The sequence below is a fragment of the Salminus brasiliensis genome, chromosome 8 (assembly GCF_030463535.1).
Source record: "Salminus brasiliensis chromosome 8, fSalBra1.hap2, whole genome shotgun sequence".
NCBI classification, from domain to species: Eukaryota; Metazoa; Chordata; class Actinopteri; order Characiformes; family Bryconidae; genus Salminus; species Salminus brasiliensis.
The window spans coordinates 41,545,463-41,568,928 of NC_132885.1; the positions used below are offsets into that span (position 1 = coordinate 41,545,463).

At 45.9% G+C, this 23,466-nt stretch overlaps 3 protein-coding genes across 7 annotated transcripts in view; 1 reads left to right on the forward strand and 2 right to left on the reverse strand.

Moving 5' to 3' along the window:
• The window catches only part of armc8 (armadillo repeat containing 8), a 17,866-nt gene extending 12,940 nt beyond the window's left edge, over nucleotides 1-4,926 (reverse strand). For both annotated transcript variants that reach the window (XM_072686618.1, XM_072686619.1), the window contains exons 1-2: nucleotides 4,820-4,926; nucleotides 2,166-2,242 (exon numbers count right to left, since the gene is read on the reverse strand). In XM_072686618.1, the coding sequence (XP_072542719.1) occupies nucleotides 2,166-2,242; nucleotides 4,820-4,864 (122 nt within the window). In that variant the 5' untranslated portion in view covers nucleotides 4,865-4,926. The remainder of the gene's footprint in view (nucleotides 1-2,165; nucleotides 2,243-4,819) is intronic.
• Nucleotides 4,927-6,071: 1,145 nt separating this feature from the next.
• On the forward strand, nucleotides 6,072-11,850 carry dbr1 (debranching RNA lariats 1). Of its 3 annotated transcripts, none has more exons than XM_072685280.1 (9): nucleotides 6,072-6,166; nucleotides 6,916-7,273; nucleotides 7,363-7,487; nucleotides 7,948-8,028; nucleotides 8,455-8,540; nucleotides 8,637-8,861; nucleotides 8,977-9,054; nucleotides 9,476-9,621; nucleotides 9,738-11,850. In XM_072685280.1, exons 2-9 carry the CDS (start codon nucleotides 7,077-7,079, stop codon nucleotides 10,516-10,518), a joined length of 1,719 nt encoding a protein of 572 aa, XP_072541381.1. In that variant the 5' UTR covers nucleotides 6,072-6,166; nucleotides 6,916-7,076; the 3' UTR covers nucleotides 10,519-11,850. The 3 variants fall into 3 exon arrangements, with proteins under 3 accessions (XP_072541381.1, XP_072541380.1, XP_072541382.1); XM_072685279.1 differs by having other exon boundaries at nucleotides 7,075-7,273; XM_072685281.1 differs by having other exon boundaries at nucleotides 6,077-6,166; nucleotides 7,055-7,273.
• Nucleotides 11,851-13,099: 1,249 nt separating this feature from the next.
• rab5b (RAB5B, member RAS oncogene family) lies at nucleotides 13,100-22,999 on the reverse strand. 2 transcript variants are annotated; one of them, XM_072686622.1, is made up of 6 exons: nucleotides 22,877-22,999; nucleotides 19,148-19,446; nucleotides 18,330-18,481; nucleotides 17,481-17,603; nucleotides 16,498-16,591; nucleotides 13,100-15,406 (listed from the first exon to the last, which is right to left on the reverse strand). In XM_072686622.1, the coding sequence occupies exons 1-6, from the start codon at nucleotides 22,996-22,998 to the stop codon at nucleotides 15,294-15,296; spliced, it is 903 nt and encodes a 300-aa protein (XP_072542723.1). In that variant the 5' UTR covers nucleotide 22,999; the 3' UTR covers nucleotides 13,100-15,293. The 2 variants fall into 2 exon arrangements, with proteins under 2 accessions (XP_072542723.1, XP_072542724.1); XM_072686623.1 differs by having other exon boundaries at nucleotides 22,873-22,919.
• Between the last annotated feature and the right edge of the window lie 467 nt (nucleotides 23,000-23,466).

The window sequence follows — 23,466 nt, forward strand, 5'->3', positions numbered from 1 at the left end:
TTTATTTATACTCACATGCAGCCCATATATCCACAGCAGATCTTCAACCCCCATTGGTCTCCAACCAACGCACCCCACCTGATGCCTTCAGAAGTAATCAGATTACTGGACTGGCTGAATGGGCGGAGTCAGATTTGCTAAGGTGGGCGGGAGACCACGGATCTACAACTTAGAAGACACATTGATACAACCCAGCCAACATGCTCCTGTGGGGCTCACGTGGGTTCCAGGTGGCTCCCAGGTAGGCAGGTGGGCTCTTAATGGGTTTGTACATGTGTTTTTACTGAGACCAGGCTGGGCTTTTCAATTAGGCTCCATCTTTTCGGTCAAACTTAATCTCAAATGGATCCAATCTAAGCCCAACCCATCATAATCATCATCATCATCATCATTATCATCTCATCTCTGACCCTGGTGGGCATCCGTACATGGGGCTAGAGCTGGACAATATGACGATATTTTATCGTATCGTGATACATTTTGTTACCATGATAACAGTAAGCTTCTCTAATCATATGGAGGAGACTGTTAGTGCTTAATAAACACTGATCAGCTGCAGGTTTCATTACTAACAGTGTAATTAGATGAAGAGCAGCAGAAGTTGAGTATAAATCACTGTATTCAGTAGAGGAGAGGATCTGATAGTAGTTTATAAGAATCTGATACTAATGTGTTTAGTCTGTGATTACATGTATCATAATAAATAGTCTTTAAATATCGTGATATAGTATTTTTTACCATATCGCTCAGCCCTATGTAGGGCCATAACACGACAGGGGTGAAAGCGCCTTGTGGCAGGAATCCTGACTCTGACGAACGTGAGTCACAAGGCCTTGGCTGAATGGGGTGTGTTAAATCTGGGCTTGAGCTGCCAGAGTGGGCAGGAACCTAGCACTCGGGCTGGAGACCACTTAGTGCAAGTGGACCCAACTACAGAAACTGTTTGATACTAGATAGTTATGAGGGTGCCTTGAGCCAGGAACCCTGGCCCAGTTTCAACACGAGTCACAGGACAGACCACAGGTCAGTCCAACTGGCACACCCAGCTGGTAAACGACTCCACCCTGCCACTCAAACATGCTGGCTTTCACAACAGACGCAGGACTGATAGACGCAACCTGGCATGGCTGCGAGAGAAGCCCATGCAAATCTCAGACGGGCGCGAGAAGCTCGGCTGGTACCAGGTCAGAGAGCGAGCGTATGCCTACTCCAGTGGAAAAGTACTGCCGGAGCAGTCAGGTAGTGGGCAGACGGCGCACCGTAACCTGAGCTCAGAGTTAAAAATAAAGATGAAAAGACTGGAGATCCTTGCCACTACACACACACATGCTAGTGTGCACACACACACACACACACATACACAGCACAACCAGAAACATACACAATCCATTAACATGGATACATGAATGGTGCAGCAATTGCATTCTTCTGCCTTTAGAAATATGAATTATGCGTATTATTATTGTTGTGTAACTCCAATAGTGATGTCACTTCACCTTTTTTAGTGTGCATTGGTGGCTCAGCGGTTAGAGCTCCGGGCTATTGATGACAGGGTTGTGGGTTCTATACCCGGGCTTGGCAAATTGCCACTGTTGGGCCCTTGAGCAAGGCCTTTCACCCTCCCTGTTCTCCGGGCGCTGGAGTTGGCTGCCCTCCACTCTGGGTATGTGTGTGCTCACTGCCCCTGGTGCACGTGTGTGTGTGTGTGTGTGTGTTCACTACCACAGATGGGTCTAGGGGCTAAATAATTCCCTGAAAAAAAGCAGATTAAGCTATGCTCAGGTGGTTGTCCTGGAGCTGTTAGCCCATTGCTTTGGTATGGTATCTCAGATAATTGCTGCAGTGCTGCAAGGCCGTTGCAATGTTGTTCCTAAAAAGTACCAAGGAAGGGTGGTTTGTTGCTCTGAGTGGTTGCTATGCGGTTGCTAGGCAGTTGTGATGACATCCCAGGTGTTAAGAATCTGCCCCATCTGATCTGATGACTGCTAGGGTTGTTGCAAAGTGGTGTCTATGATATTCAAGGTGGTTGCTAGGGCGTTGCTAGGTGGATTATATGTGGACGAGGTGCATGAACTGTGACTCTATTCTTTCCTATAGGGGAAAAAAGGCAAACGTGGAAACGTACGCCGAACGTACGTTAAAATCAAACCGCTGCGTATACTCACATGACTCCCTGCAGCACTTTCTGTGGGTCGGGGTCGAAGAGCCGGTCAACATAATGGCGACTGGTGGCTGTGACTTCCTGCATGGCCAGAAAGAGAAAAAACCCATATGAGCGAAGTTCACATATAGGCAAGAGCACCTAACAGCCCACAGAACCCCAAACCCGCTGAACAGATGCTGGCGACCCCGATTCGGCCCACTGTTAACCTCCGATCCACACATCTCAAGCCTTCCCAGACACAAGATGAGGCTCTGACACCTGATAAGTCTGTTTACATGCGGACACGGGCGGGACCAGAAGCTTCCAGAAGGACCAGCAGACGGAACTGACTCATCTGACCACCCGAAGGGGTGTTCTCATGGCATAAGCATGACGGCCTGAACAGGGGGGGCTTGAATTTCCACTTCAGACGTGCTGACCATGCTTACGCTCACAATACTTAAGGGTCTGAGGGCAGGTCGTTTAATCTGATGGCCAGAATACACAGTTGTCAAGCTCTAGGCCGAAATTCTCATTTTCAAAAAAACATAATAAATAAAGAAACATGGCCAATGGCCAGAAGTGGTCCGGCGGAATAAAGCCCCGCCACTATGACCAGAGCATCGCTAGTTTGAATCCCAGTCACGCTGCCAGCTTTCTGCAAAGCACAATTGACCTCTCCAGGGTGGGTGGATGGTGCTTTCTCCCCACATCACTCCAATGCAATGCTGGCCTCCGAGCAATTTCCTTCAAGCATGTCGGCAGCAGTTCGGAAAAAGAGGTGCTGGCTGGCCCTGCAGGTGTCGGACGTGGCGTTTGTCCCAGTGTCGGAGGCATTTGACAGAGGTAGAATATGTATGGGTTGGGTAATTGGTGCCCAACTTTTCCGAAAACACAGCCAATCATTTGTGGTCTATTGGCTCCATTACGGCTCATAGTGCTTGGACCCGGATTATTGCCATTTGCAGTGTAATTTGAAGACTACTTAAAAGGTTGTCAACAACGCTGCACTGAATCCAGCTACTAGGGGAGTATTTTGGGCCATATTGTGATGTAATTAACCACGATAATGATAAATATCATCACATCGGCCAGCCCGACTGATCAGCAGGCGCCTCAGGATCAGCAGGCGTTGACTTCTTAGCTTTCATAGTCCACTGGATAACGCATCCAGTATGTATTAGACCAATGAGGTAAATTACCCCACCCTTCCTCCACCTTGAGTGGAGACAGTGGTAATAAGACATAAGGCGGCAAGAGCAGCCCGGTTTGAGCTTATTGTATTTGTGATGTCACAGTATTTGCATACTGTACTTCATTTGCATACGCCCGCCCTATTCAGCCTACAGCAGTTTAGCCCCTCCCAACCCTACAGAAGCTCTTAGAACAGGCATGGATAAGACTGCACAGGCAGAACACAGGGCAGCCAATTGTGGGCAGCTCGATAAGGCCATGTGAGGTGGTGGGACGGCAGGCGTCGACAAAGATGTTGGACCGGCGACCTTTTTGTTTTATTTTGAGATGAGGTGGGGAGTTTGGGATGATGAGGTGGGGTGGTGGTGGTGATCATCATCATCATCATCATCCTCCTCCTCCTTCTTCTTCAACATCCTGACCTCTAGGACTATCGCTCTTGTTGATGAATGCAATCAAATCCTCACAGCAATGCTCCTCCAAAATCTAGCAGCAAGCCTCCTTCCTCCCTGGACAGTAGAGACAGTTACTCCAACACCTTTGATTTCAGAAGAAACAGTGAATGAGCAGGTGTCCCAATACTTTTGTCTATATCGTGTATTTCTGATATATCGATCACCGGTAGCTACGCGCGTGCCAACAGGTGTCAAAACACACGGCGGTGATGTAGAGCTAGTCAGCTAGTGCTAGCTAGTGCTAGCTAGTGCTAGCTCTCCGGAGCGGAGCTGTCAGGCTGTGCAGCCACCCAACAAACACCGAAGAAGCTGGAAAAGACTAGAAAAGGCAGCGATCAGCCCGAGCAGACCCCGCTAAACACGCTGTTCCACCTTAAGAAGTTCGCGTTTGGGTGGAGGAACTTCGCTAGCTACACCTGAAGGACCCAGCTGGACGGGGGCGTTTCCAGCGGCTAGCCCGAGTTAGCCGGTTAGCCAGCCCGACATGGCAGGCTTCGGCTGGGGTTAGCCACACGGTCCTCTCGCTATATGCACCCCCACACACATCGAGCCAGCCCCGCGTGTTGAAGCAGACAGCCTGGGCTTCTTTAAGCACCGCTGCCGCCAAGTCTGGGGCTGTTAGCCTGTTAGCCGAGCAGCTAGCTAGCTAGCCAGCCAGCTACATGGCTAAACAGCAGCCCATAAAGTGACCCAACAACCGCGACCCTGAACGTCTTACTCGGTCTACAGACGTATCAGAAGACAGCTGCCGGGCGGTGCAGGTCCGCGGACCGGAGCTCTCACGGTTCTCTCGGGGTTGTAGGCACAGCCAGCGCCGCCGGTGACTGAGTTAGCGAGCTAGCGAGCCAGCTAACTCCGCCTGACCGACCCGGTCCAACCGCGCCAGCCCGCACAAACGCCTTCACTTCGCTTCACCTCACTTCAGCCAGAACGCCGCACCGGGTTAAACGGCTCCGGTCGCCGGTGTGAGCCGCGGTAAGCGCGGAAAGCAGTGGGTTTAGAGGGGGATTTAGGGGCTCGGACTCACGGACAGCACGCTGATGCGCAGCGGGGCCTCCAGCAGACACGCCATCTCTCTGTGTCCGAGCAGCCGGGGAACACCAGCGGCACTTTCCACACTTCACACACCGCCGACCTTCACAGAGAGTCAGGCAGTGTTTACACTCTCTCTCTCTCTCTCTCTCTCTCTCTCTCTCTCTCTCTCTCTCTCTCACACACACACACACACACAGGGGCTAACAGTTCATGATTTTACATTTCAGTGGAGTGTATCTGTACCTTTCTGTCTAAGAAATAAAAAGGTTATATATTTATTATTATATTATTATATATATTATTATTAGTTTTTCTGATCAAATTTAAGCTTTTTTTAAGCGTTTTAACCAAGGTGTAAAAACAATGGTGTTATTATGTAGTTATTACGATCAATATAAAGATATTTATTTTAATAAAGCATTTCTAACCACGTTATAATATTTTTGACGCTTCTTTTGACCAAATGATGAAGTTATTTTGATTAATGTTAAGCTTTTGGTGGGTTTATTAACAATTTCTAACCAAAGTATGAAGCTCTTTTTAACTCTTTTGAGATAAATGTGTGTGAAATTTTTATTTGTCACATACATCGTCATACACAGTATAACTTGCAGTGAAATGCTTTTATGACAGTCTGCCCACATCAAAGCTGTACAATAAAGATCTACATTTAAACTTAACTAAACCTTAACTTAATGAAGTAAAGTGCAAAAGTGCAAAAGAAAAATAAAATAAAATAAAAAAATAGAATAAGTTACATTTAAGTTAAAGAATAAAATATAAAAATATGAAAATATAGAAATATAAGCACATATATATATGTGTGTGTGTACATATTTATCTGTATGTGAATATATGTGTGAATTAAGAAGAAATATTTTCGTTATTTGGGACTTTTGTGAAGCTAACGCGAATTTTTACAGACTAAAGAAGAGAATTGACATTTTTTTAGGATTGTTTTTTATGTTTTTATGCTTTTATGAAGACTCTTATGAAGATTTTGTGACCGATATGAATTGTAAGGCAACTTTTTAGGGCAAACAAAACAAAGAAAAGCTCAATATAGGATAAAATAAATGCTTTTAAATGTTTTTTTAAACAAAACGTTTAATTTAATTTAATTAAACTTTGGGAAAAGTTAGCAAAATAGTTTGATTCTAATAATTCTTACCAAAATAATCGTAGTGGAAAGTGCTTGTGGCCGGAAAAATGAATTTACCTCGTAAAGCGCGGTGAGTGCGCCTGCGCGCTGGGTAAGTGTACGAGTGTATGGAGGGTAAATGGAAGCGCTGAGGGTTCGAGATTGATCATTCCGGGATTTTTAACGACATAAAGGCCGGTAAGAGAGTGTAAACAGGGTGTGTTTAAGTGTTGCAATGTCAGCGATGATGTTTGCGTACTTACTGTTTTAATATGGCGATAAAATCGGCAGTATAATAACATGTCGTGGGCTTGTTACTCGATTCGCCGGTCCACCTTAAATCCGGCTGCAGTTCCAGGTTGACGTCCGTCCTGCCGCCTGTGTTACTGCTGCCCTATTTAAGGTGGAACGGGGAATTCCACGATGAAGCCACATTGAGCCTCGTCCCGGTTTCTTGGCCATTCAGCCACCAGTTAATCAGCGTTTATCTCGCATTAAGGACATAATACCTAACATTTCTGCTGCAAAGCTTCAATTTGAGGATGAACGTGAGACGTTTAGCTGTTTCATAAACGTGAAGAGCCAAACATTTAGTCAATGTGTTTGGATTTAATGTCCAGGAGTGTCCTGCAGTGTTTTATTCTGAAATAATTTATATTTTGTATTTATAGAAGAGTTATACCCCTATTTCTGCAGTGACACCCTTTAATCTGATTAAAAGGCTGAATGTTAAAACATTGCTGTGAGGATTAGATTGCATTCAATTGCACTCAGTGATCTTGTGTAATGTCATTGCTCCAGGAACCCAGTTCCACTGCTCCTTAGCCCAGTGCTGGGAGGCCTAATACCCCTCCAGAGCCTCCCATTCTACCTGCAATGTTCAATATTACTGCCATATTGAACCCTTCCATGTTTACACGTTGACCGAACATGACCTTTGTCCACAGTCATGTCAACAGGTTCACTGTAACGCAGCGGTTTTGCTGGATATGCACGACCCAGAAGGCCTGGATGTAATAAGACTGTGTCTAAAGAAGACCTTAGCGATTTATTAGCGAATCTTTTAAAGTGTTTTATAAACGAAAGCCGGACTTCGACATCTCCAGATATGAAAATAGCTGTGGAAGGCTGCTGCCATGGCGAGCTGGACAAGATCTACGAGACCATCGGCCACCTGGAGCGCAAGGAAGGCATCAAGGTGGACCTGCTGTTGTGCTGCGGGGACTTCCAGGCCGTGCGGAACGAGGGGGACATGAAGTGTATGGCCGTGCCGGCCAAGTACAGGCAGATGCAGACGTTTTACAAGTAAGGTTTTATCCAAATGTTTGGGGTTTTTTAGATGTTTAATTTGGAGATTTCTGCAGATGTATTTTTTTTGCTTTGTGCTGTGAAAGGTACTACTCTGGAGAGAAGAAGGCCCCTGTCCTGACCATCTTTATTGGTGGAAACCATGAAGCTTCAAACCATTTGCAAGAGCTTCCCTATGGAGGCTGGGTGGCTCCCAATATATACTACTTGGGTAAGAGTCTATGTGTATGTACTGTAAGCACGCCGTTCAAATACAAGAATCTGGCAGATGTTTTGGTAAACAATACAGATTTTAAAATTAGAATTGTATATGTTTATATATCATTTATTTTATAAAATTGTCAATCTTCCTATAATTTTTCTCTCAATTTGCTACTGCCCATTAACCCACCCGTTCATAGCGCCCACTAGTGCTGGCAACAGACTCCTGTGCCGGCCAGTGTCGCTTCTGGAGTAATGAGGGAGAGCACGGCAGGTTGTGCTCTCTCAGACTCCGGCCACTGATGGCAAAGCGGCATGGCTTGGGATTCAAACCTGCGCTTAGACCACTGAGCCACTCGGAGACCCCTAATCTTTCATTAGAGCTTTGATCTTCAGCGTATTTGGACTGATCTTGTCAGCTCAGGCCCTAATTCCAGTGTTCAGTAAGACGGCACTCCTTGTTTTTACAGGCTATGCTGGTGTCGTTCGCTACAAAGGAGTGAGGATCGGCGGCCTTTCGGGGATTTTCAAATCTCACGATTACAGAAAAGGTGAGGGCAGAGGAAACTCCACACTTCTTCTACCAGGCTCAAAAGGTTTCAGATTTAGGGCCAGAACACTGGCGTAGTGGCACAGCTCAGTCTTGGAGCCATTACCGCCAAGTAGGGCTGGGCGATGTGGTAAAAAAATAAATAAATAATAAAATCACGATATTTAAAGGCATTTCACGGTACAGAAAATTCCAAATCTGCTGCCCTTCATCTAAAGTGAGTCAGTGTTCTGTATGCACTGATGATATCCACCATTCCCCCCCTTTATCGAATCACGATAACGTCATTTATCATGATAAAAAAAAAATCATCATATCGCCAAACCTCTACTGCTAATTTTTATTTTTATAAATGTGTGTAATAATCAAATAAATAATAATAATAAACAAATAATCTCAATCTACTTTCTCGTTAATCTGTTCTCAGGACACTATGAGTTTCCACCGTACACCCAAGAAACCCTGCGCAGTGTCTACCACATCAGGAACAGCGACGTTTTTAAGCTTAAACAGGTAAGCCTGACTTTTATTTATTTATTTGTTGGACAATGCCTCCATGCACCAGTAGGTGGCGCAAAGGAATATGAGCCAGTGATCCTCTCCTTTCAGATCCGGATGCCTGTGGACGTGTTCATGACGCACGACTGGCCGCGGGGCATCTACCACTACGGCTGCACGGAGGAGCTGCTGCGGAAGAAGCGGTTCCTGCGCGAGGAAGTGGACTCCGGGACGCTGGGCAGCCCGGCCGCCGCCGAGCTGCTCCACCACCTGCAGCCCAGCTACTGGTTCTCGGCACATCTGCATGTCAAATTTGCCGCCCTGATGCAGCACGAGGTACGGCAGCTCCCATAAGGCCTGGGCGAGACTCTCGTTATTGGCCTGCTGGAGGAAGAACGCGCTGTACATGTGTAGTGAGGGCACTCATGACCGACTCTGTGTTTATCTGTAGGCCAAAGGAAACGCTGCTCCTAAGACCACCAGGTTCCTCTCGCTTGACAAATGTCTTCCCTACAGAGACTTCCTTCAGGTAAGACCCCTGATCTACCTCTGCCGACTGTTAGCAAGCCTTTAGCGTCACCCAACTTGCTGTCCCAGGTCTGGCTCTTTCAAGTCTGATGTGAGTTTAACTTTGGTTTGGTTTGGGAGCGGACGATGGAGAGGAGAGGAGGGGTCTCTGTTTGCCCCGCTCCCCCCCCAGATTGGTCACAAGGCCTGGTTCCCGTCGCAACCCGTTTTCCCATAACTAGCAGAGTCTGCAGGTGATGAGCTGCTCTCTAGTATCACCAAAACCATATTCTCCCGAAGTCGCCGTCGCATTTTACTGTTTCTCCAGCTTGGACTAGGGCTTTCTCTAGTGGGCGGGGCTTGTGTAGACTGTGATGTAACAGTTTTGGGGTTTTGGAATCGGCTCGTTTTCCAGTTTTTCATTCATGTTTTTGACGTTCCAGATTGTGGAGGTGGCGGACAGACCCGGCTCCTCTGAACAACTGGAATATGACCCAGAGTGGCTGGCAATCCTGAAGGCTACGAATCACCTTCAGAATCCCTCGCCCAGGATGTGGCACCCCCCGGAGAACAACGGCCTTCACCCACGGTAACTCACCCCTCAGATGTTCTCCTTTATCATCTGACGGGTAGTAAATGGTGGTGTTATTAATGTATGAATAGATCCAGATTATTTGTAATTCATTGATGCCCAAAACTTTCCAGGTGGGACTTCAGCGCTTCAGAGGAGGCGATGATGGAGGTGGTGAGCGACCTGAGCGGTGAGCTCAGCGTCCCAGAGAATTTCAGCCTGACCGTCCCCGCGTACGACCCCGTTCGCCCTCAGCCACACGCCCAGCCCGCCTACGCCACCAACCCCCAGACCACCGAGCTGTGCGCCACCCTCAGCCTCACCGACATCTACGCCTTGGTTGGCCAGGGCGGGCAGAGCCCTGCAGCACAGGAGGGAGGGGCCTCTGAAGATGAGGACGACGAGGACAACCGGAGCACGGGAAGCGTGGAAGAGCCGAGCGAGTATCCCACAGACACCTCCGCACTCTCCAGCTCCTACAACCCTGATGAGATCACCATCGAGGACGAGTGGGATGAGGAGGAGGAGGTAGAAGACGGTGGAGAGGACAAGGAGAAAGGGTCCGACGCAGTGGTCCCCGAAGCTCCGGCTGGAATTCAGGACAGCGACAGCAGCCCCCCGCGAGAGGCCGCAGGTCGGCTTATCCTACCGCCCCCTCGCACCGACTCGGAAACGGACGAGCAGCTGTCCTCCCATTTGGCTCTTAGGCTTCCTCCACCTTCTGGCTCCATATCGTCCTCTTCTATTGGGCTCTCCCAGACAAGCTCAGAGGAGGAGGGCGGTGCCCCGCCAGCCAGAGTGCCCAAGCGCTGCAGCGGGGAGAACAAGGGCACCCACAGTCCCACGTGCGGCACACCTAGAATCAAGCGACGCAACCAGAGCATCTACACCGCACCCGAAGACGAGGAGAGCTAGCTGTATTGGTCAGGTCTCTGGGCCTTCCAGCTGGTCCATGTTCTCATTTGGGACACAGCTCTCAGCACACCTGTACCAGGTATAGGGTTTACTGAAGAATGACCGATTTGTCAAAAAAATCTCCACCACTTCCCACTCAGCTTGAATGCAGTTGACCAGCCAAGACATGTTTGATGTGTTTTTTTGGGGGTGTCTTTTTTTAATTTTTTTTGTAGTTTAAGGTTAGCGGGGTAAAAAAATGATGGATATCTGTGGACGAGCCTCAAGACTTCAGTCTTGGATTGCAGCTGTAATGCTAACAAGGCTAAAAAGTAAATCTCTGGAATCTCTGAAATCTCTGTAGTTTTAGATTGGAGCTACGACGCAAACATAGCTAATATGGACATTTGGACATATATATATGCACTAGCAGTCCTTGCACTCTAGGCCAGGACTGATGGCACAGCTGCCTGTGGCACACCTGCAACTGCAGGTTCCAGTAATGGAATGTCCACAAAGAATTGCCACATACTTTTGTTTTTATGCAGAAGCTTCAAGGCTAACAGGTCATGAAACCTTTGCTCAAGTTGGACCAAAGAAGCAAACCTCACACATCTAACCTGCCTTGGCTGATCAACCCCCGACTCCGATTTGAGAACCACCGGTATGAATTTTCGAATTTCTCGGGCCCCCAGCGGACTAAGGCGCTGTCACCATGATCAAAGGGTCGCTGGTTCGTATCTCGATCACGCTGCTAGCCATTGGCAGCCGGGGCCTTGAGAGAGCCCAATTGGCCTCAACTCTCTCTCTCTCTCTCCCTCTCCCTCTCCCTCTCCCTCTCCGTAAAGCTCCCCCCTCCCATCACACTAGTGCGACGCTGGCCGTCACTGGTGCCTGCTAGCTGGTGCCTGGTGACGTTGCATTGGCGGCAGTTCGGAAAAGAGGTGTTGCAGGCTGCGCACGTCGGGGGGGGGGGTATACATACGGGTTGGGTTATTGGCAATTTAAATTGGGGAGAAAAGGGGTACAAATTCTGAAATAAATTTATATATAAAAAACGTTTATCACCTTTTTGCGTATGTGTTTGTTATCGACCCCAATCTGTAACGTTCTTGCTTTTAGGGACGTTTCCAAATAATTGTCGTCCAGTGTCTACATACAGCCCGCTTGGTGGAAAAGGTCTACGTGTATTTTTCTTACTCAGTTTCTCGCTTACGAGAAATGTTTAGTTCATTTCCAAACATCTTGTGTGTATCTCTTAATTACTCCTCTTTTGTGTGGATTGTTTTTTTGATTTATTTTTAAAATGTACGCTTTTATTTTCACGGCCTCTGTTTGACAACTTTCCTTTGTTTGCTTTCAGTGATATTAAAGAACAACAGTCGCTGAACAGCTGTATCGTTCTGCTTGTGTCGACGTCCAAAAACATGCTAGCCTGCTGAAAAGTCAAGATAGCTAGACTGTTAGCATTTTGAACAGTTATTAATTAGTTAATAATAATTAAGAGTTAGTAATTATTAGAATTGTACAGAAGCTCGCTAACATGGGTAAGATGGTGACACTGCAAATGATATGAATGTGGACTACGCTTTATTTAAATGACTAAAAAAAGGTGCTTGATGGTATCGGTGCTCTTCAATGCCGATACGATACTGTGCGCAGGTGCCAGTATCGATACGGTATCTGCGCAGCATTAATCAAGCGTTCCCCAACAGCAGGTTCCGTGGACAGCTTTGTGGGCATGGTTGGGTGGAGAGCATTCCAGAAGAAGAAAGGGGTCAGGAAGACAAATGTTGGCTTGCTGGTCAAGAACTGACGGACGTTACGGGTAAAGACCTTAATAGGGCCTTTAGAACCAACGCCGAGCCCAAGCCTGAGTCCGAGCCCGAGCCCGAGCCTGAGCCCGAGCCTGAGCCTGAGCCCGGTCGGGGGTTAAGGAAATGGTCTGTGACGTAAAGCGAGGGCATGATGATCATAATATATGATATGATAATATGTGAAATGATCGCGTGCAGCAGTAGCAGCCTGTGGCCTGTTTAATGAGTTTTAATTAGAGGGCAGTTTGTTTGATAGGCTATTACAGGCCTTTATTATTCATGGGTTTATTTTGCATGTAAATTATGATAGTTGTCGGCCTATTGTAGTTTAACAAGGCTATAATTTCAATATAAAGAAAGTATATTTAATAATAAAGTACTTTATAATCTGAAACCATGTCCATTTATATTAGAGTAGAGGAAAGTCCTACAGACATCATTCTTGTAGCCTGTTTGGCCGATGTTTAGACCTGTGGGTTATGGTTCGCATTGTTGGTGTATGAATAAATAAAAATAAATAATAAAAAGTTAAAAAGGTCCATTTTAATGCTCTACTTACTAAAATAATCTTGGTTTAAATCAGGCTCATAATGAGCGAGGGGCGGGCTCGGACAGAATGTGGCATGCATGTGGCATCGGGGGAAGGATTAAGGGGTGGTCAAGAGGTCAGTGGGATACTGGTTCTCCATGGCCAGCTCCCCACGCGAGCGTTTTTGAGGGCTGAGCCGAGAGCCAAGCCGAGCCGAGGGCCAGTTCTGCAGGTCAAGCAAGAGGCCAGAGACCGGTTCCATTCATAGCAGAACAGCACAGCTTTTATTTGACGTTTTCGGTTCACAGAAGTGTTTACAGGAGATCAAATGTATCCCACAAAATAAACTGGATTGTAAGAGACATGACAAATGACTTCCATTTATGCGATGCATCATCATAATTAACCATCATCATCATTCCCTAAATGACCATAAAAGTTTATTGGCAACCCATGAATTTACCAACTAAACCAACTTCAAATAAAACTTCTCATGTTTGCTTGTTTGTTTTTTTTCTTACACATAAAATTCTCGACAACAAACAGCATCCTTAAAACAAGACACTACAAAGAACTTCTCTCTTCCACCCACCAGAGGGTGCTGTGGGTTATTAATATGCCTCAGGTCAGGGTTTTGAAGAAACACTACGCTTTAGGATCCCGGTCAAGTCTTTAAAGGAAACACTCCTCCCCAACCTGAGGAGTCAGCGTCGTCTGCGGCGTGGGGATGATCGCTCTGGACGATCCTTTCCAGGCGCTTCTCTGTAAATCGTTAAAATCGTTGGTCTTGGTGATCGTCCATACGCTACAGGTGCAGCTGATGGACATCAGGTTGGAGGCTACTGGAGTTTTCCCAGTAAATTCCCTAAGTTTTCTTCTGTTCCAGCTACCAATGGACCCAAAACGCCTAATCACAGATTAGGAAGGCCGGGGTGGGCGATATGGCGTGTGATCGTTAGTGCTAAGCTAACCAACGCGGTTTCTAATGAACACAGCATCGGTAGTCTCATTTGATCGGATGTAGCGCAGCACATCTGCCACCACAAGGCAAAATATCGGAAAACTTGGTGCGTATCGAGAAAATATCCAAGTATCGCGATACAATATCTCTGCCATATCGGCCCACCCCCAAAGTTTAGGTGCTTTGGGTGCTGGACCGGGAACGTCGAGGCAATCCGCCAGCTAGCGAGCCCGAAAACAAAGAACACGGAAAAAACGGAGAGTAGGCACTTCTGTTTTTTTCCAAACCATTCGGGGACTTTCGGCAACGTTTCAGGTAGGTGGGACCTCCCTCGCCAGAAATCAGATCTGCGTAAGAAAAGCGAATGATTACGGACGCTTTATCGAATTTATCGAAATCTTTCTTTCCGTGTGAGCTCTGTGTTCCGAGATGCAGAGGAGAACGGCTCCGGACTCTCGCGTCATCTCGCGCGGCAAATAAAAAGGTTACCAAGCTTCTGGTAAAATGTTATTAGCACTAACTAACTATGTTACGGATGGGGTTGGTGGGTTGGTTGGTCGGTCGGTCACTCGGACGGTCGGTTGATTGTAGTATTCCGTGAGCCGACTACAACGAAAAGTGACCATCGCGGAAAAGCGTTCCCCAACAGCAGGTTTCGTGGACAGCTTTGTGGGCACGGTTGGATGGAGAGCATTCCGGAAGAAGGAAGGGGTCAGGAAGACGTTTGTTGGCTTGTTGGTCAAGAACTGACGGATGTTACGTAAAGGTAAAGACGGCCAGCAGGGGGAGGATCGAGGGGTGGTCAACAGGTCAATGGGATGCACTGAGGGTGCTCCAGGGGGAAGTCAGAAGGGGGTTACTTGTGCCACAGATGCCCTGCAGGCGAGTTCATCCGTCTTCGAGGCTTTCAGGCTTGTAACCATCTCTTGTCGACGTCTGGGGGACATCCTCGGACCGAAGGTGAAAAGGGGGACGACTGGGCCTCCTTTTCCTTCGCTGTCCAGGTCTTTCCCCTTAGCCTTTTCCACTCTCTCCCTCCCCTTCTCCTCTTGCTCTGCCACCCTGACGTTAACCCCACACTGCTTGCATAATCAATCGAATATGAATATTGACAAAGATCTGAAAAGAAAACACCAACAACAAAAACAAAAAAACACAAAAACAAAGGGACGTCCTTTACGATTAAGTGCTGGACACTACACAGAGGACAAGCGTTCCGGCCGGGGACCGATCCTTCACTCTGCGTCAGACCTCTCCCTCTCTTCCTGGCATCGGTGAGGGATCCACAAGCTGTCCTTTTCTCTCTCTCTCTCTCTCTCTCTCTCTCTCTCTCTCTCTCTCTCTCGCTCTTTTCTCTCCATGCCAGTCGCGGAGGTGAAAGGGTGGAGGGGGTAGGGTGGAGGGGGTAGGGTTGGGAATGGGGAGGACAGGGCGTTGGTGGTCTCCCTTGTTGTTGTTGATGTAGATGACAGGGTTTGTAGGTGGGCAGTTAGTTCCCACAGCAGCTTCGGGCGGACTGGGCGTCTGGGTCCTGCAGGTTGACCCCTCGGTGTCGGGCGGCGTGCGTGGGGTTCTGAGTGTCTGTTTTCGGCATCTTCTTCGCTGCGGAGACAAAAGGAAGGCAAAACCGGCCAGAACATTAAAACAGCACCGACCCGTCGAGGCACACAGACTCCACAAGACCACGAGAACGTTAGCAGCAGGTGCATGGTGGAGGCTCCATCGGCATCAACGCAACCCATGATACAGGACTGACCACTGCATACTGGGAACACCCCCCGCAAGACCTGCCTGAGATGTTCTGACCCAGATTCTTACACTGACTGCTCACTCGCTGCCTAATATGTAGATCAAACCCCTGCACAAGAGCCACAGGAAGCAGAGGAGAGGAGAGGGATGTCCCACACCACCCCACCCAAACCCCACACCACCACCCCCCTATATCCCACTGGCTCATCTAATAACCCTGACTCAATCATGGTTATGTACTACTGATGAGGGATGTATGATGATACCATCCAAGCGGGGCCTAAAATCTGAAAGGTTGGAAAGGATAGAGTAGCAGCTGTTCATGCTTTTAACCACCAGGTGTCACTAATGCGCACCAGGTTTAACAGCTTTGTGTAATAAATAAAAGTCTGATTTACTTCTAAGTCATAAAACTTCTTCCTTTTCTAAATCGATACATTCTTACATTTATTTTTTTTATCTAAATCTTTCTCACCTCATATTTACATGAACAAATAGCCAAAAGTATCCACTCCACAGGACACAATAGTCACATAAATAAAAGGTATCATAATATATCATTTAAAAAAGTCTTTATGAATAGGTTATTTGCTCCATTTGGTAAACATCCCAGACCCTTTGGATCCATGTGGGGGGGTCTGGTGTCACCCATTTAATCGTAATGCACTCTAAAGCTGCTCTAACGTCTCAGACCTCCCCTCTATGCCTTCAGGAATTACTCCCAATGTTGTGAGGATCTGTAGGATCTTCTTCAGGAGCTTCGTAAAACGCCCTTCTAAAAGGTCCGAGGCACAGCCAGGATATGTGAGTATGATTTCCAACATAGTGTGTGTTTATTTATTATTCAATAAATGACTTTCTGACGTGAGAAATTGAAGAATTCTTCCAACAGAAGCTCATGTGGGAACGCAGCATCGGTCAGTGGCAGGTAAAGAGGAGCTCACCAATGGCCAGGAATAGCTCGTTGACGTTCATGGCGGTCTTGGCGGAGGTCTCCATGAACAGCAGGCCTGTGTCTTCAGCGTACGTCTGAGCCTCCTGTACCGGCAGCACAAGAGTGAGGGGTAAGCGACACTGCCTTTTTACGTCATAATAATAAAATATAATAATTACGTCAATAAATAATAAAACCTCCATAAAGTTCCTTTATTCATTCAAATGAAGGCAAGAGCTGAGAGAACCCTGGCAAACCAGTGTTAGCTAAAAGGCTAATGACCCTGGCAAACCAGTGTTAGCTAAAAGGCTAATGACCCTGGCAAACCAGTGATAGCTAAAAGGCTAATGACCCTGGCAAACCAGTGTTAGCTAAAAGGCTAATGACCCTGGCAAACCAGTGTTAGCTAAAAGGCTAATAACCCTGGCAAACCAGTGTCAGCTAAAAGGCTAATAACCCTGGCAAACCAGTGTTAGCTAAAAGGCTAATGACCCTGGCAAACCAGTGTTAGCTAAAAGGCTAATAACCCTGGCAAACCAGTGTTAGCTAAAAGGCTAATAACCCTGGCAAACCAGTGTTAGCTAAAAGGCTAATAACCCTGACAAACCAGTGTTAGCTAAAAGGCTAATAACCCTGGCAAACCAGTGTTAGCTAAAATGCTAATAACCCTGACAAACCAGTGTTAGCTAAAAGGCTAATAACCCTGGCAAACCAGTGTTAGCTAAAAGGCTAACAACCCTGGCAAACCAGTGTTAGCTAAAAGGCTAATAACCCTGGCAAACCAGTGTTAGCTAAAAGGCTAATAACCCTGGCAAACCAGTGTTAGCTAAAAGGCTAATAACCCTGGCAAACCAGTGTTAGCTAAAAGGCTAATGACCCTGGCAAAACAGTGTTAGCTAAAATGAGAAAAATAGCATTAGCTAATAATATTAAGAAAATAGCATTAATAAAAACAGTGTTAGCTAAAAGGCTCCAACAGTTTGAGGACCCCACCTCATACTCCACCAGTCTCTTGTCAGCAAGGTCTGCCTTGTTTCCCGCCAGAGCGATAACGATGTTGGGACTTGCCTGCCTCTGCAGCTCCTTCACCCAGGCCTTCGCTCGCTCAAACGTCTCCTACAGCGGGTTGAAGGTCACGAGGGACACGTTATCAACTGATAATGGCAGAGTAAACCTCTGATCTCACAAACACTCAACAGATCTGCAGGAAATGATTCAAGAAATGATATCATTTCTGATTATGTATTTTTCCTAAACTACTTCCCCTTTTACCTGCTGAGTTTGCTCCTGGCTGGGTGCTGCTGCTGCCTGCCTACCCTCTAGCTCAGTTTCTCCCGCTGTGTTAGCTCGCCAGTATTTCCCCCAATCTTCCTAACCCCTTTGTTTTCCCTCCCTCTCTGCTTTCTCTCCAGCTCTCTCCCACGTATTGAAATGCCCAGTTCCAACAGTGCTGTCCAGGTACTGCCTGACCCAGCTCTCCACCACCCTGCTGACCACTGTGATGCTGTATAAACTAATATGAAGTGAAACTGAATTTTAACCTAAAGCTAAACTCTAGACTGAAAGTTAAATTTGATTTTGAGCTGAATAAATGTGAGCTGAGTAAATCTGAAACTGAACCTGAACTTAAAACTGAAACAGTCGAGGGTTTCTAAAAAGAATTCAGGAAATTGATTTGATTCATTTTTGTAGAAATTTAAATATGAAACGAATAGGCGAATATGAAATGCGATGTAGCCTTTCCTCTCACATGGAATTCGCAATTGCAAACAATGAAATTTCAGTTCAGAATTCCCTTTCAGGTGCCAAACATTTAGAATGGATTTCTCCTCCGCCTCCTACCGGCTTCGTGATGTCGAACACAACAATGGCTGCCTGCGCTCCGCGGTAGTACATCGGGGCAAGGCTGTGGTAGCGCTCCTGCCCGGCCGTGTCCCAAATCTCAAACTTCACCGTGGTGTCGTCCAGACAAACCGACTGAGCCAGGAAAGCCGCTAGTGTGAGAGAAAAGGCAGATTTCAAACCTCATACTGTTGCACAATGTGGCCAAAAAACTCATCCAGGCTAGAAGTATAATTTAAAAAAAAATAATGATATATTAAAACAATAATAATAAAAATAAATGTATTTAAATATTTAATATAAACTATTTATTTAAAAAGAAAACAGTGTAATGACAGTGTAATAGGTTATGGCAGTGTAATTGGTTAATAACAGTGTAATAATAGTGCAATTGGTTAACACTTATAATCCACTGCACTATTATTGCACTGACATTAACCAATTACACTGTTATTACACTGTTATTAATCCATTATGCTATTATTAAACTGTTATTAACCAATTACACTATTATTGCACTGATATTACCATTACACTGTTTTACACTGTTATTAATATCAGTGCAATATAGTGCAATTATTTAATAACAGTGTAATAAACGTGCAATTGGTTAATAGTGTAATAATAGTGTAATTGGTTAATAACAGTGTAATAATAGTTTAATAATAATAATGTAATAACAGTGTAATAACAGGTCACTATTTAATACACTATTGTGTGCAGTTTACTTCACCCTTGCTATTTACAGGCTGTCCATGATAGTCGTTAAGAGCCACGGCAGCCGTACACTAACACACGTGCTACATTACACTCCTCACCTCCAATGGTGGTCTCCTGAAACTCGTCAAACTGCCCCTTGACAAAGCGCAGGACCAGGCTGGACTTGCCCACCGCCATGTCGCCCAGCAGCACCAGCTTGAACTGGCAGATTTTGGTCTGGGGCAGGCTCCCGTTGGCCCTCCCACTCGCACGGGCGCTCATTGTGGAGGAAGGGTGGTGAGGGGAGGGTTCGGGGTTTGGGGAAGCGGTGTCTCTGACCACAGCGACCCAAGCGCTGGACGGAGTCTCTGAGTCTCCTTCTCTGCTCACTGCTGAAGTGTGCTCACAGCCTCGGACCCTGAAACAGAGCAAGAGAGAGACGAAGGTTCACAGGTGGAGGTGAACCGATGCCTGAGACACTGTTCTACCAGAATTCTGAGAGGAATTCGGCTCTAGAACCTGCTTTTAGAACCGCATATCATTAAAATGGCGGAGGGATACATGCTGCAGCAAAAAGTAGTCCCATAGAAAATAAGCTTTTTGGAGATTTGCCACTATTTCACCATCGTCCACGTTCCAGTTAAAGCTCAGAAGACACGAGTAGCTTCACCCGTGGGTTTGGGCAGGAAATGAAATAGGGGCTGTATTTGTGTGGTAGTCATGGCGACCGATGCCTAGTTCCATTCGCCACCACTGTAAGGAAATCAGCATGTCTGCAAGCTCCTCTACCACTGTATTCACACTCTTTACGCTGGCCTGAAAGGTAGTCCGAGCAGGACATCAGTAGATCAGACCGAGCCCTTATGCAGCTAAACAGTAATGAAAACGAGACATGCATGGATCAGCATGGTGCTAAACTCAGGCCTAAATCATCACACACCCTCCTCAGACCATGTGGAGGTGTTCCATAGTCTCTTAATAGACCTGGTGATGTGGTTTCTATATGACTCACTGGTGTCTGTAAACATGGCCTGAAGTATGTTAGCATAGCTAATAACAGCCTCAGTAGCCGTCCTGAAGCCGCCAACTATTCCAATTAGCCTGGAGACACCGAACATGCCCTGGAAGACCGATGTTACTTGAGATACAGGGAGTCCTGTAGGGCAAGCCGCATAAATAGGGGCCTGCCAGCACAAATGCGTTCCCGAATAGCGAAGAACCTAAAGCCTTTAATCACCCACTCCGAGTCCAGCGAAGGAGAAGGGTGACGGACAGCTGCATTAGGATGCACTCTGCTCTCCCAGCACAGCAGGAGGCCTCAAAGGAAGAAGCTCAACATCCTCATCACACCTTTTTTTTTTTAATCTTCACACCTAAGCACCTCTGCAAACACGGCTGCGGTCTTCTGACCCGCTGGTCACCGCCACTTACCATTAAAATAGAGCACTTGTTCCACATATGCTATATGTCCAAAGACTTGTGAACACCCCCTCTAATGAATGCACTCAGCTACTTTAGGTTGCACCCATTGCTGACACAGATGTGCAAATGCACACACACACACACACAGTGTGTCTAGTCCTGTAGAGAAGCACTGCCAATAGAATACCAATGTAATAAACACCTACTAAGGCTATGGGCACCATGCTGCCTAATAATGCCAGGCGTGGACTAGTAGAGGGGTATGAAGCCCCCCAGCAGCACTGAGCGGTGAAGCAGTGGAAGAACTGTCCTGTCTGGAATGATGGTGGTGGAGCTCCATCCAGTACTTCTGGGATGAGTAAGGGTGGTGATCATCCAACATCCTGACCTCACTGAATGCCATCAAATCCTCACAGCAATGCTTTTCCAAACTCTATTAGAAAGCATTCTTGTTCCCTGGACAGTAGAGATAGTTACTCCAACAGAAGAAGAATCAGCTCCTTTTAATACGAATAAGCAGGTGTCCCAATACTTTTGTCCATACAGTGTACCACATGTACCACACTTGAATCCATCCCCTGACAGTGAGCAACAGTGAGTGGCATTTTGATCCAATGTCAGTCGTCCAACATGAGCACCTGACCTCACTGGTGCTCTTGTAACTGCTGAATTCAACCAAATCCTCACAGCAATGGTCCCTCGTCTAGGGTATAGCCTTTCCAGGAGAGTACAGGCTGTTGCGGCAGCAAAGGGAGGACTAGCTCCCAGCTAATGGCCTTGATTTGAGAAGAAACGGAAGAGGAGCTCCATTGGCTGTAATAGAGCACCGTAAACATGGTGGAGGTAGTGTCACACACTGTTAGGCCTACATCTAAGAGCCCCAAACTACATAGAACTCCATTCCCTCCCTGATATACAGTCAGAAATATTAGGGTAGCACTTTTTGAGAACAGGTAGCAGTTAGCATTTATTGATTACTTGCTTCATTATTATTCATAATTATTATTATAATGTAGTAATATTTCTCCCATTTTATATTATTATTATTATTTTATCACCATGTAATGATTAATTATTACATAATTACATACTTGCAGCCAATAAACTATACAACTTAAGCGAGTGTTTACTAATGAAATATTTAATTTATGAAAATAATTAATAATTATTAACTATCTACATTGAGGCATGGGCTACGTTGTGTATCAAATCATATATATATATATATATATATATATAATGATAACGCATTGACATTATTGCTAAACATATGGTTCATTATGAGTTCATTCTAACCAATATATAAACATAAACAGTCATAAATAATTTAGCTATGTGATAATGATTAATCTGCTACTGTAATTATTGGGCTGTTATTATGAAGTAATGAATAGCAAAATGATTTACTGTTATACTGTTACATTAATTAAATAGATTAAATAGAAATTAAATTAATTTCTCTTTGGGATCAATTAATCTAATCTATATGACGTATAATAACAGGATATTATATATTATTATAGAATAAGTGCAGGAATATTAGTATTAGAGTGTGTTAGTGTGTGTTAGTGTGTATTACAGTGTGTTAGAGTGTGTTAGTGTGTATTAGAGTGTTAGTGTGTGTTAGTGTGTGTTAGAGTGTGTTAGAGTGTGTGTGTGTTAGAGTGTGTTAGTGTGTGTTAGAGTGTGTGTGTGTTAGAGTGTGTTAGTGTGTGTTAGAGTGTGTTAGTGTGTGTTCGTGTGTGTTAGTGTGTGTTCGTGTGTGTTAGAGTGTGTGTGTGTGTGTGTTAGAGTGTGTTAGTGTGTATTACAGTGTGTTAGAGTGTGTTAGTGTGTATTACAGTGTGTTAGTGTGTATTACAGTGTGTTAGTGTGTGTTACAGTGTGTTAGAGTGTGTTAGTGTGTGTGTTAGAGTGTGTTAGTGTGTGTTAGAGTGTGTTAGTGTATTAGAGTGTGTTAGTGTGTATTACAGTGTGTTAGAGTGTATTACAGTGTGTTAGTGTGTATTAGAGTGTGTTAGTGTGTGTTAGAGTGTGTGTGTGTGTGTGTGTGTTAGTGTGTGTGTGTGTGTGTGTATAAGGGGGGGTGACTCGCTGGGGTAGAATATGGACGGTAAACGCAGCACTTTCGTTTCACACTCAGGCTCCAGTCTGGATGTCCCACCGCTCATCTGCTCAGACTGTGCCCCTCCAGCTGCCCCCAGACTGACAGCAGCACCGGGCCGGTGTGTGCTCGCTGCTCGCTGCTCGGTGCTCGGTGCGTTCCCGGTGTTCGGGCACGGACTCGGCTCTCTGACCACCAGCCGGATCCGGGCCAACAAAAGCGGCCCGCAGCGCCCAAACGGACACCGTATCGCCAGCGACCCAAAACACACTCTGCTCAGAACCGGCTCGCCTTTAAACACCGACACGGTGCGCGCACCTACCTGTCCCGCTCGCCGCGCGCTCCCGGGCTGAAACGTAGGCCACTGTCGGAGGTCCAGCTCTTCGGTTGTTGATCTATCAGCTGGTCGTAAGGCTGCGGGAACTTCCTGCCAGAACCGCGCATGCGCCGACGGGGGTGGGGGCGCATTTTTCCAGCATGCTGATTTTGATGCTACAGCGAGGAGAGCGCGCAGACACAGGAGTTTATTAAATAATAATAAAAACAACAACAACAACAACAACAACAATAATAATAATAATAATAGAAACTCTCTAACATCCATGTTTTTACGTTCAGCATCCAGGAAATGTTTATTATTATTATTATTATTATTAATAATAATAATAATAATAATAATAACAATAATAATAATACAAAAAGTACACTAGTTGGTAGTGGTAAATAGTTGGTGGTAATGTTCTTATGTAATTATATTTAGAGTTTTGTATTTATATGTTTATTTTTTACCAATTGATAGACTATCGTATATTTAAACACACACACACACACACACACACACACACATATATATATATATATATATATATATATATATATATATATTTAGTTGTCCATTGCACAGTTGTGCTA

Excerpts from the sequence above, each read along its gene's own strand:
- dbr1 (XM_072685280.1), top strand. The coding sequence starts at position 7,077 with ATGAAAATAGCTGTGGAAGGCTGCTGCCATGGCGAGCTGGACAAGATC. Across the intron at positions 8,862-8,976 it reads CCGCCCTGATGCAGCACGAG|GCCAAAGGAAACGCTGCTCC; the intron begins GTACGGCAGCTC and ends GTTTATCTGTAG. Across the intron at positions 9,055-9,475 it reads CCTACAGAGACTTCCTTCAG|ATTGTGGAGGTGGCGGACAG; the intron begins GTAAGACCCCTG and ends TTGACGTTCCAG.
- rab5b (XM_072686622.1), bottom strand. The coding sequence starts at position 22,998 with ATGCGCGGTTCTGGCAGGAAGTTCCCGCAGCCTTACGACCAGCTGATA. Across the intron at positions 17,604-18,329 it reads TGTTCGACATCACGAAGCCG|GAGACGTTTGAGCGAGCGAA; the intron begins GTAGGAGGCGGA and ends AACCCGCTGTAG. Across the intron at positions 16,592-17,480 it reads AGAGACTGGTGGAGTATGAG|GAGGCTCAGACGTACGCTGA; the intron begins GTGGGGTCCTCA and ends CTGCCGGTACAG.